The sequence below is a fragment of the Octopus sinensis genome, linkage group LG25, assembly GCF_006345805.1.
Source record: "Octopus sinensis linkage group LG25, ASM634580v1, whole genome shotgun sequence".
NCBI classification, from domain to species: Eukaryota; Metazoa; Mollusca; class Cephalopoda; order Octopoda; family Octopodidae; genus Octopus; species Octopus sinensis.
This window is the reverse complement of record NC_043021.1, coordinates 12,493,939-12,506,488: the sequence shown is the minus strand read 5'-3', so window position 1 is coordinate 12,506,488 and position 12,550 is coordinate 12,493,939. Positions and strand designations below refer to the sequence as shown.

Sequence of the window (12,550 nt, the reverse complement as noted above, 5' to 3'; positions counted from 1 at the left end):
CTGGGAATTGAACCTTTGATCTAGTGATTGTGGGTGCAACAACCTAACTACTGGGCCACGTGCCTTCACTAAGATTTTAATATAGATGCTATGAAACATTGACCCCAGTAAGTCTGGTACTTATTCTATTGGTCTTTTTAGCTGAACTGCTAAGTTATAGGGATGTAAACAAACCAACACCGGTCACCGCCAGATGGTGGAGAGGAGGACAAACATAGAGACACACACACATATATATGATGGGCTCTGGTCTCTTCCTGTACTACTAAGTTACAGGGATGTAAACAAACCAACACTGATCATCAAGCAGTGGAGAGGAATATAAACACACACACACGTATGTGATGTGATTTAGTCTCTTTTGCTGTACTGTGAAGTTACAGGGATATAAACAAACTAACACCAATCAGATCACCAAGTGATGGAGAGGACAAACACACACACGCATAAATATATGACGGGCTTACCCCCAGTTTCCATCTACGAAATTCAATCGCAAAGTATTAGTTGACCTGGGGCTATAAATACAAGTCACTTGTTTGAAGTAGCACATGATGGGACTGAACCTGAAACTACAGGATTGCAATGGAGTAAACTCAAAACCTGTAGCCTTTGAGAACCTTGTTGAAGTGCAAAGAAAGATTAGAATGCCCATGTGGTTAATTTTCTCGAATTCGAAATCAAATTCGATGACTAGCATCCGTCGCTAGTGGAGCACTAAGAGCACCATCTGAGCGTGATTGTCACCAGAGCAGCTGACTGGCTTCTGTGCTGGTGGCATGTAAAAAGCACCATTTGAGCATGGTCATTACCAGCGTCACCTTAGTGGCACATGAAAAAAACATTCGAGCGAGGTCATTGCCAGTGCTGCTGGACTGGCTCCTGTGCAGGTGGCACGTAAAAAAACACCATTTGAGTGTGGCCGTTGCCAGTACCGCATGATTGGCACATAAAAGCACCCACTACACTCTCGAAGTGGTTGGCATTAGGAAGGGCATCCAGCTGTAGAAACTCTGCCAGATCAAGATTGGAGCCTGGTGCAGCCATCTGGTTCACCACTCCTCAGTCAAATCGTCCAACCCATGCTAGCATGGAAAGCGGACGTTAAATGATGATGATGATGGAGGTGGTAGTTGTTAGAGGACAAAACATTATGAATAGGAATGTTCCAGAAAGAAGCATTTTCCAAGAGGAAGGCACATGTGTTAGTGATCTACTAGTTTATCGGAATATGATATCAGTGATAATACTAATACCCCATATGACTGAGGAATATCGGTAACATATACCTGGGTGACGAAGAGAGAAGAGGCTGGTATGCATGGGCGACTGCTGGTCTTTTATAAACAAATTTGCCCAGACATCTACCTTGGAGGAGAACTTTCTAGGTGCAATCCCAAAGTCATTTGTGACTGAAGGGGGTCTTTACACTTTTGTTTATGTATAATTAGATATGCAGACAGGTAGAAAAATATGTATATAATTTATAAATATATACATATAAAAGATCCCTTCGAAGGCACAAGTCCAGGTTGTTTATGGAAGACCAGTAGTCACCCATGCATACCAGCCTCCCCTCTCCATGCCATTGATGTTATCCGATGCTTTGGGAGCCAGACAAAAATTGCTGCAGCTTGGCTGGGATGTGTTATCCCACCCTCCATATTCACCAGATACTGCTCCTTCGGATTTACACTTATTCAGGTCTCTGCAGAATAGTCTTGATGGTAAAAATTTCAATTCCTTGGGTGACGTAAAAAGATACCTTGATGAATTCTTTGCCATGAAACCACCTCAATTCTGGGAAGAGGGTATTTTCAAGTTAAAGGAAAAATGGAGATGCATTGTGCAACAAAATGGTTCAGATTTGGTTGATTAAAAATGTAATGGCAAGTATTTATTGAACTTTTCCTTTCCTTTAAAAATCGGCATGAACTTTCCGGACAACCCAATATATATAGATACATGATGTTAAACGATGATGATGTGTGTTTATTTGCATATATATATTGTTTGACTAATGGCAGTGCTCCAGCATGGCCGCAGTCAAATGACTGAAACAAGTAAAAAAGTAAAAAGAGTAATACCATTGAAATCTTCAAGCCACAAGATATTGCATGAATAATTCAAAACAACACAGTTATCTAAATACTAAAGGGTTTTACTGGCCATATCTGGCCTCTCATCCCTGCCCTACAATGTCATTTCAAAAATAAGCAGTCACATCATTGAAATCTCCAAGCTGCAAGATAATGCATGATTAGCTCAAAGCAAAGTGAGTAAATAAATAAGCATTGCATTTGACAGAGTAATCTGAATGCTGAAGGGTTAAACTGGCTGTATCTGGCCTCTCACACCTACCCTACAATGTCATTCTAAAGCCAAACAATCACATCATTGAAATCTTAAAGTTACAAGATAATACAGGATTAATTCAAAGCAATGTGAATAAATAAGCATTACACTTGACAGAATAATCTGAACGCTAAAAGGTTTATTTGGCCGTATCTGGCCTCTCACACCTACCCTGTAATGTCGTTCTAGAAATATACAATCACATCATCAAAATGTTAAAGCTTCAAGATAATACATGATTAATTGAAAATAAATGTGGATAAATAAGCATTAATTACATTTGGCAGAGTAATCTGAATGCTTTGAGGTTAAGTGAGCATAGTTTGTTACTTAAATGACTGTGGGGCCTTCTCAGAAAAAGACGTTTCCCAATGTCTGCCATCAAAATATTCAGTTTTCATTGATAAGGACTCATAAGAATCCAAACAGCGAGGATTGATGCCTGCGAGAAACAAACAAATGAGAAATAAATGAATTTGAAGTCTTAAAGTACAGAAAATTTTTTGTGTGAATTGCAGATAATTTCAGATCGAAATATATCTATTTTGCTTGTTGCTTACCATAAGAATCTTGGTTTGAACGAGGGACATAGAAACTCTGTACTCCGCAGATTTTGCAGAACATGTGTTTTGCTGTCATGGTGTTGAATCGATATGTGGTTAAGTTTTCTTCTCCCTGAATGAAAGAAAAATAAGGCAATGAAGAGGAATAGTAATAAAGAGGGCAAGTTAGGGGACACTGGGTTAGATAAGTCATTAACCTTTTTGATACCAACCCATTGAAATAAATTTCTTTAATCTGTTTTCCAAAGAACAGTTTAGATTTTTTTGTTTCACAATTTGATGAGAGGAAGGAAGGACAGCTTCCAGACCCTTTTTTTTTTAACCAAGGGCTTCCAAAACTGAAAAGAAGGGAGTAAACAGGCAAAATTATTGCAGCATTCAAAAAAAAAAATGTTTTGCAGTATTTCTTCTGGGTCTTTTCATTCTGAGTTCAAATCTTGCTGAGGACAACTTTTTCTTTCATCCCTCCAAGGTCAATAGAATAAAATACCAGTCATTTGCTGGGGTTGATGGTACCTGTTAATCCCTCCCCTTTAAAACTGCTGGCCTTCTGCCTAATTCAGAAATATTATAAAAGGTGAAAAACTGGCAGCATCATTAGTGCATCGTACAAAATGTTTAGCAGCATCTCTTCTAGTTTTTGGTATTCAGGGTTCAAATCCTACTCAGGTCAACTTTGCCTTTCAACCTTTCGGGGTCACTGAAATAAGCTACCAGTCAAGTACTTGGGTTAATGTACTCAACAACTATACCAATTTTCTTTTATACCCTTCCACCAAAGTAACAACAACAACAAAAAAAAAAGCTACAGTTGTTTGTAAAGAAAGAAGACAATTTGAGACCCACCTTGAGTATTTCCATATTTGATTCATGTACAATAAAATGAGTATTGTGTTTCACAAAGCAAATACTGCAACTATAAAAGAAAGGAAAGAATACTATACAGTACAGTATATTATAGTACCATACAGTAGTGCAAAACAGCACACTAGATATACTAGTCTATATAACACTAGGTTAACAATCATTCCATCTTGCGCCTGCTTCAGGACCGGATGAAGACCCATCGAGGCCCTAAGCACTTAGGAGACTTTGGTGCCCCTATAAAAGATTATGTAATTCAAAATATAAACAATAACAAACCATAAAATATTTTTTTTCAAAATGAAACAAAACAGTAAGAGGGAAAATAATGTTGATTTTGTTGTGTCTGGGGAGAGTCGTTTTCTTTTTGTGTTTTATAATTTAACACACTCACCAGTAAAATTTCCACGTATTCCTTATTTTCCTAAAAGTCTATTTAAAAGGTTGCAAGACGTAACGAAAATTTTAGGAAAATAAAAATAAGAAATAAGTGGAAATTTTACCAGTGCGTGTGTTAAATTATAATTACCAACACAAGAACATGTATCATACATCCAAATGAAGCTGGTCCTCTGTGAATCACATCCCTACTTCTCAATATAGTCACCATTTCTCACAATAGCAATGTTCCACCTTCGAATGAGAGCATGTATCCCTGCCCCGTAAAATTCTGTTGACTGTTCTTTGAGCCACTTCTTCACTAGAGTTTTCACTTCCTCGTCACTGGACTATCATCTCTTCAGCCCCATGAAAGAGTTGTTTGTTTTTACATCTGTTCTTTTTCCATGCTAGCATGGGTTAGATGAAGACACATAACTGAGGCATTGTTCAACTGGATGCTCTTTCTGTTGCTAACCCTTACCTGTCTATCAAGCAAGTTATTTTTCTGTTTTGTTTTTATCCTGCAAGTCTTCATTCCAGGTAGAAACCACTAATTCTTTGAACTGAGAAATCACAGGAGTGGCTGTGTTGTGAGTAGCTTGCTTACCATCCACATGGTTCTGGGTTCATTCCCACTGTGTGGCACCTTGGGCAAGTGTCTTCTACTATAGCCTCGGGCCGACCAAAGCCTTGTGAGTGGATTTGGTAGACGGAAACTGAAAGAAGCCCGTCGTATATATGTGTGTGTATGTTTATGTGTCTGTGTTTGACCCCGCAACATCGCTTGACAACTGATGCTGGTGTGTTTACGTCCCCATAACTTGGCTCGGCAAAAGAGACTGATATAGAATAAGTCCTGGGGTCGATTTGCTCAACTAAAGGCAATGCTCCAGCATGGCCATAGTCAAATGACTGAAACAAGTAAAAGAGTAACTCTGTTACTATGGCTATGTGCTAAGAATGTCTGGGGAAACAATCCCTGGACAGGTTTTATGGGATAAACCAACTGGCAGGAGACCCAAGGGTAGACCACGAGTATGATGGTTAGATAACTTCCGTGATCTTGCTTGGGGAATCCAGCTAGATCAGTTGGAGATGGTTGCTTCTAGCAAGACCCAATGGGAGGCAAGCGAGAGGATTCTTCCCCCACAACCTTCCCAGGAATAAATGGGCAAAGAAGATGAAGACGATGTTTTTTGTTCCCATAGCAGCTCCAGCCCATCCAAAGCACCTTGGATCACAGGACGGCCTGCTGTGCTTACCTTGGATCATAGGGCGACCTGCTGTGCTTGAGGAGACCCTATTGAGTCAAGTACATCAACATCAAAATAAAAATCAAGTGGAAATTGTAGTTGTGATACCCATGCCGGTGGCACGTAAAAAGCACCATCTGAACGTGGACAATGCCAGTGCTGCCTTGACTGGCTTCTGTGCCGGTGGCACGTAAAAAGCACCAACCGATCGTGGTCGATGCCAGCTCCTCTGGCCCCTTCGACACACACATATACACATATACCCAAATATATACATATGGCTGTGTGGTTAGGGGGCTTGCTTCCTAGCTACATGGTTTCGGGTTCAGTCCCACTGCATGGCACTTTGGGCAGGTGTCTTCCACTATAGCCCCGAGTCGACCGAAGCTTTGTGATTGAATTCGGTAGGCGGAAGTTACTGCCGTGTATGTGTGTGTGTAGGTGTTCAGTGCCTCTCCGAAAGAGAGAGAGGGATACACATGTACGCATACACTCACGCACGTGTACATGCAGCTATCAATAACAGGTAGGAGAGTCCAGTTTGCTGGACATTGTTGTAGAGCTGAAAACGAGGCAATTTCTACTCTTCTCCTCTGGAAGCCATCTACTCGCAATACCAGAGGGCACACACTCTCCTACCTTGATGTAATCTCCAGGGATACAGGCATCCAGCAACAGGACCTCCGTAATGCTATGATAGACCATGAAGTCTGGCGTAGCATAGTAAATTCCATTGTCTCGACCACGGTCAAACAATGATGATAAGTTAAGTTAAGTTAAGTTAATTTTTTGGCTCAAAAAGCAAAAAGCAAGGCCATGTAGGGGGACTTGGAGTTATGTACAGGGAGCATGTTCATGCAAAGAGTTCAGGCCATTTCTGGTCAAGAGAGACTTTGAAACGAGCGGTCGTCGGCATCTTCACTATCTCGTCCGGCAGCTTATTCCATGGATTCGCAACCCAGACGGAGAAAGCCCCTCTCCTTCGATTGAGATGAAATCGTCACAGATAGAGCTTTAACACGTGCAGTTAGAATTCCATAATGAGCCTGCGTGTCATCATCTTTTCATCCACAGGTTTTAACAAACCAGTCCCACACTAAACAACTGGACAAACTGCATGTCATCGTCTACCTCAGGCACAAAACAGAAAGTACCTCTGAAGGAAATAAATAAAGAAACTCACTTGCATTCAAGAACCAGTATTGTTTCTGGTGCCCAGCATTGGAATCGAACCGCTCCACAGTGACAGCCACCAAAGTATGCCTTTTTAGTGATCTGCAATACAACATGTGTCCATTAGCATAATATTGTTTACATTATTTACAATTGATGGATATTTGTCCTCATCTTGTTTGTTGTTAACATTTTGGCTGATATACACTCAAGCCTTCATCAGGTGTCTTGGGGAAATTTCGAACCTGGGTTCTCATTCCTAAGCATAATATTGGTTTCAAATTTTGGCACAAGGCCAGCAATTTTGGGGCTTCTTTGGCACTTATTTTATTGGTTCTGAAAGGATGGAAATCAAACTTGACCCTAGCGGAATTTGAACATGGATCATAAAGACAGATGAAATGATGCTAAACATTTTGTCCAGTGTGCTAACAATTCTGCCACCTTGTTGCCTTAGTTCATTAGAATAATATTCTTTTCTACTCTAGGCACAAGGACTAAAATTTTTTAGATCGATCCCAGTACACAACTGGTACTTAATTTATTGACCCTGAAAGGATGAAAGGCAAAGTCGACGTCAGTGGAATTTGAACTCAGAACATAAAGACAGGCAAATACCGCTAAGCATTTTGCCTAGCATGCTAACATTTCTGCCAGCTTGCTGCCTTTCCATTAGAATAATATTCTTTTCTACTTTAGGCACAAGTCCTGAAATTTTGGGGGAGGGAGCCAGTTGATTAGATCGACCCCTCTCCCAGCACACAACTGGTACTTAATTTATCAGCCTCCAGAAGGATGAAAGGCAAAGTTTGAACTGTGTAAAATGTTAGTGAAAGAAACCCAGTTGTTTCTTGCAGTACATACCAATATATACATGTAAAGCAAAATTTTCTCAGGAGCCCTTAAAATACTAATTTGGATCCCCAGTTTACTATTTTGCGATGTGGAACCCCCAAAATATTATATAGACCCTTAAAAACTTACTCGTTGCTAGGAGACTTAACTCCTGTGTTTGCAAATAATTGTGATTTCTCCAACTTGAAAATTGTTAAAAATTTTGGTTGAAAATTTATTTTTACTGCTATTCGCTGGTGCCCCTGGAAAAAGTAAGTTGACGAAAACACAGCTAGGGTCATGACGAATGTCTTCCTAAAATTGGAGCAACATGCATGCTAATTTGTGGACGTGCATAAATTACATTCACGTATACACACACACACACACATCCTGCCTTTTATATATACAGATATATTTATTGATAAACAAGCCAGAAGATACGTAGAATTGAGTCTCTCATGTCTGTGCTCATGCCTAAAGATGGCACTGGCCACAATTTAAAACAATAATCAGGTGAGTGACTAATAAATGAGGACATGAGGCTTTCTGAAACCAAACCTGTCCTACACTCTAAAATCTCTTTCTTTATCCCTCTTCCTCTTTTTTCGGTAAAACTAAATCGTTAAAAAAACTTTATTGGTGTTGCTTTTTGTTACCTATCTCTATAAAGCGTAGATATTTGCAGTGTGAGATACAACAAAAGGAAACAAACAGGTAGACTGGTATTGAAGGGAAGCAGTCAAAGTCTGTGTTGGTTTAAAAACCAAAACAGAATTCGTAAAATATGTTCTTGTGTCATGAGTAAAAGGTGAGTTCTGAAGTTTTGAACAGAACTCCTTTTGGGATTGAGAAAAGAAAAAAAGCAGCAATTCAACAGTATTTGAAATTTTCACCAGATTTAAAAAGAAAAATTCCTTCACTGATGTAGCTTCTTAATTTTTGATTTTTAGGAAGAAAAAAAAGGAAGAAAGAAAGAAAAGAAAAGCGATTTTCATCTTCAGCATGCAAAAACTATATACTTTGAAAATAATCTGGTGAAAATTTGATATACTTTAGGTGGCTAGAGGAAATTCAACAAAATCCAATTGGGGTGGAATTCTGGTTTAAACACCCCATATAAACCCACATAACTTTTTATTATTCTTTTGAATTTTCAGAAAGATTTTGTGAACTTGTGTTCAATACACGAGAATGCATACGATTATGCAAAAAAGATTTATAATTTTTTGTGGGTGATTTAAGAGCAATTTAGCTGTTGTTTTTAGCACATCCCACGACCACCTGATACTTTCCTCGTTTCTTTGTCACTGACATGTATTGATGTTTTTCAATAACGGTTTATTTCTTGGATTTAAAGAAAAATTCTGACTATCCACGTTTTAAACTATGATTTTTTTTTTATATGAAAAAGTTAAAATCTTAGTATTTATGTAGAACCCAATTTCGCAAAAAATTTCTGAAAATTTCAGAAATGAAAATAGTTATGAAAGGTTATACGAAGTGCTTAAACCAGACTTTCGGCTCATCTAAAATTCTAAGAACATGAGATCGGATGCCATGCAGTATTGGTTCCAGCTCTTTTGCGTTTTGAGTTCAAATCCCGTTATGTCCTACTGGTTTTATACTACAGACTGGGTCCTTTGAGTGTCTCTAGTGGAGTCCACTTTGTTGCAAGCATTCAGACGAAGCTTCTAGTTTGAGGATAGCTCCCTGTCACTAGTTCCGCTGGTCCAGTAAATGGTCATTGGCATTGCCTTCTTGCTTGACTGAAAGATTTTTAAAAAACCCTTCGAAATTCTACGAGGTCGAATTCACCTTTCATCCGTTACAGGGTCGCTAAATTAAGTACCAGTTGCTTACTGGAGTCGATCTAATCGACTGGCCCCCTCCATAGAGTAGAAGAAAAAAAACCCTATCGAAATTTAAAATTTTACTAGAAAAAAAAAATCACAGCAGAGTTACTTCCCCTACCTCATTCATTGAATTATGCGATTTTCAACTTTGTTAAAATAATAATAATGAAATTATTGTATACACAGTGCTCAGGTGCACCGCAGCTTGTCAAAAGTGTGTATGAAGCATATGCAGTAATGTACAAATGTCTGGGAAGCGAACAGTGTATGAGTCAGCTACATGCTTGCGTGTGTATGGAGGGGAGAAAATCAGGTGTAGTGTTGGCGAATCTCAGAAAGCATGGAAGTTTTTAAGGATGCAGTTAAAATAATAATAATAATTGTGTACAGTGCTCAGGTGCACTACAACTCATCTAAAGTGTATATATAATCAGGTGTAGTTTCGGCGAATTTCAGAAAGCATGAGGGCCTTAAAGGATGCAGTGTCATGGCAGTCAACAACTGACGCAGACAGTTTATTCCATGCTTCAGCAACTCTGAGCGTGAAAAAATGTTTCCGAAAGTCATGGGAGCTGTATTGTTTTCTGACTTTGTAGGCATGTCCACGTGTGTTAGACACATGGAGATCAAAAAGGTGTTCAGTGTTGTTGTTGGTGAGGTGATTGATAACTTTGTGGGGGTTTACCAAGTCCGTCGCCAGACGCCGGAGCTTCAGTGAATCCATGCCCAGGGAAACAAGGCGCTCAGAATATGGTAGGTGTCTGATGGAGGGTATGCGTTTGGTTGCACGTCTCTGGACAGATTCCAGGAGGTCAATGTTCTGAGCAAGATAGGGGTTCCAAACTGATGATGCGAATTCCAAGTGTGGTCGTACCATAGCTGTATACAGTTTTAAATAGATGGCTGGAGAGCGGCTAACAAAAGCCTTGCTGAGTGATGCCAAGACACCCTCCGACAACTAACAATTTCTGATACTTTTTAATAGGACCAGAATCTAAACCAAATCACATATTCTGCATACCGATCAATAACTTTAGAGAAATTAATAAATTATAACAATGATTTATGATTTAGGCATAAGGCCAGCAATTTAATCGAGATTTTCGATCCTCAGCAATTTTTTAATACAGGCACAAGTTCGTGAATTTAGAAGTTATATTGAATTTATTGCTCTACAATCGGGACTGACCTGGAGCCAAAACAACCACAACAAAAATAACCTCTACATCAGTGGTTATCAACCATTTTTTTTTCACCTATGGATCACTTTGATTCCTATTTAGTCAGGTGACCCTCGTAGCCATTCGATGTTTAAAAAGTTTAATTATATTTTTAGAATTAAATATTATCAGGAATTACATGAGACAAATGTTAACATATTTAGTGTAGTGTAAATATATAAATAATTTAGTGCACGTAAATTTTAACAAAAAAGTATCTTATATGGACCCCAGTTGAAAATCACTGCTTTACATGGTCACTAGGCTTGCGACAAATAACAAAGTTTCCTTCAGCTAACATTTTACTGTCTTAAATTGAAGAATATTTTGCTGAGTTATTTTATCGACCCCGGGGGGATGAAAAAAACCCCCAACCTCGATATAACGTAAAGCAATGGTTCCCAACCTTTTCACTACCAACGACCCCTTTTATTTAAATGAGTTTTCCTAGGGACCCCAGGATATTGAAAGGCCTGTCAGCTTAATATGTTCACGGACCTCCTCCAGTGCTACCTTTGCGGACCACAGGTTGGGAACGACTGATGTAAAGCCAAAACGAATAAATATGTAACTAAATACCGCAAGGCATCCGGCTCTTCGCGTTTTTAAGTTCTAAGTTTAAGCCCCGCCAAAGTTAACTTTGCCTTTCATCTTTTCTTGGTCGATAAAATAAAGTACCAGTCAAGTACGAGAGACAATGATATCGACTATCCGCCTCCCTTACAAACAGCTGCAAGTAAAATAAAATACCTTGTTTTTATAATAATAATAATAATAATAATGAAATTATTGTATACAGTGCTCAGGTGCACCACAACTTGTCAGAAAGTGCATATAAAGTACATGCAGCTCTTAGTTGCGGCTCTTTACGTTTTGTATATTAAACTTTTTAAACATTATTGTATTGACCCCCCTCAGGTCAATACAATAAAGAATCAGTCAGGTACTGGAATTTCCAGCATTGACTAACTCCCCATCCTTTAAAGTTACTGGTTTTGTGCTTAAATTCTGAAACTATTATTACTACCGAAAAGCGGACGAGTGTGACAAGCATTGTCCAAATATACGAACCTGTTCCGGGCATGCTTCTGTAGACAGAACGACAGCTTGGAGACGGCACTTGCCTTAGTGATTAGAGTGACCGTGATTTGGGGGGAGTTTCCAAGAATAGACCTCGGAGGTCTCCTAACTTTTAGGGAAATTTTTCTGTGCTTGAATTTTTGTTTTAGTTGTAGATATTCCTCTTGCTTACATGTGTTTTTATGTAAACCCATCTTGTTTCGTTCTGCACTGCCCTCAATCTTTGTTGTCAACACTTCGTGGCTAGTAAAAAGAGCCCGTATTCTTTCGTTAAGCCCGACTAACCATAATTTATGAATAATAAACATTTATAAATAATAAAAATAACACCAAGAAGGTCAACAATAATTGTAAGAACAAAAACACGTTCACAGACTTACTTCCATTTTTGTGAATGACATATTACGCTCAACTCACGCCGCCGTTTCTAACAACTTAGTTGAGAATGTACAAAAAGCAGCTGTTATCTAAGAGCGCTCGTGTAATCAATGTACGATCTTTGATCTCTGATAATTCTTGAAGGACCATGAGGTGGCTTATTTATTTCAAGTACAACGCATGACAGACATAAATCCAGACACACACACGTGCAGTATAAACTAGTGGTTCTCAAACGGGGTTCATATGGCCCTTGGGGATATATATAAGATTTTTGCTGTTAAAATTTGAGTTATAAATTGCTCTATACTTCTACAATACACAAAATATTTAATTTCTTTAAAAATATAATTCCTAATAATATTTTATAATAAAAATTCAGTAGGATTTTTTATATACACACCAAATGGCTACGGAGGTCCAGTAGAGTAAAACAGGAATCAAAGAGTTCCATAGGTTAAAAAAAAAAAAAAAGAATGTAAACACTGTGTATGAATGTATCATTATTATTTTTATTATCAGTATAAGGTGGCGAGCTGGCAGAATCGTTAGCACACTGGACGAAATGCTTAGTGGTATTTTGCCCGTCACTC

General features: G+C 38.7%; 1 protein-coding gene across 2 annotated transcripts; it reads right to left on the bottom strand.

Annotated features, from left to right (window-relative positions):
* Window positions 1-2,532: 2,532 nt before the first annotated feature.
* Window positions 2,533-12,153, bottom strand: LOC115224572 (centromere protein V). 2 transcript variants are annotated; one of them, XM_029795497.2, is made up of 5 exons: window positions 11,960-12,153; window positions 6,600-6,691; window positions 3,765-3,834; window positions 2,916-3,030; window positions 2,533-2,797 (listed from the first exon to the last, which is right to left on the bottom strand). In XM_029795497.2, the coding sequence occupies exons 1-5, from the start codon at window positions 11,978-11,980 to the stop codon at window positions 2,682-2,684; spliced, it is 414 nt and encodes a 137-aa protein (XP_029651357.1). In that variant the 5' UTR covers window positions 11,981-12,153; the 3' UTR covers window positions 2,533-2,681. The 2 variants fall into 2 exon arrangements, with proteins under 2 accessions (XP_029651357.1, XP_036369377.1); XM_036513484.1 differs by lacking the exons at window positions 2,533-2,797; window positions 2,916-3,030; window positions 11,960-12,153 and adding an exon at window positions 11,571-11,926 and having other exon boundaries at window positions 3,786-3,834.
* Between the last annotated feature and the right edge of the window lie 397 nt (window positions 12,154-12,550).

Excerpts from the sequence above, each read along its gene's own strand:
- LOC115224572 (XM_036513484.1), bottom strand. The coding sequence starts at position 11,887 with ATGTTTATTATTCATAAATTATGGTTAGTCGGGCTTAACGAAAGAATA. Across the intron at positions 6,692-11,570 it reads CAGAAGCATGCCCGGAACAG|ATCACTAAAAAGGCATACTT; the intron begins GTTCGTATATTT and ends GTTGTATTGCAG. Across the intron at positions 3,835-6,599 it reads ATACTGGTTCTTGAATGCAA|TTGCAGTATTTGCTTTGTGA; the intron begins GTGAGTTTCTTT and ends TTTCTTTTATAG.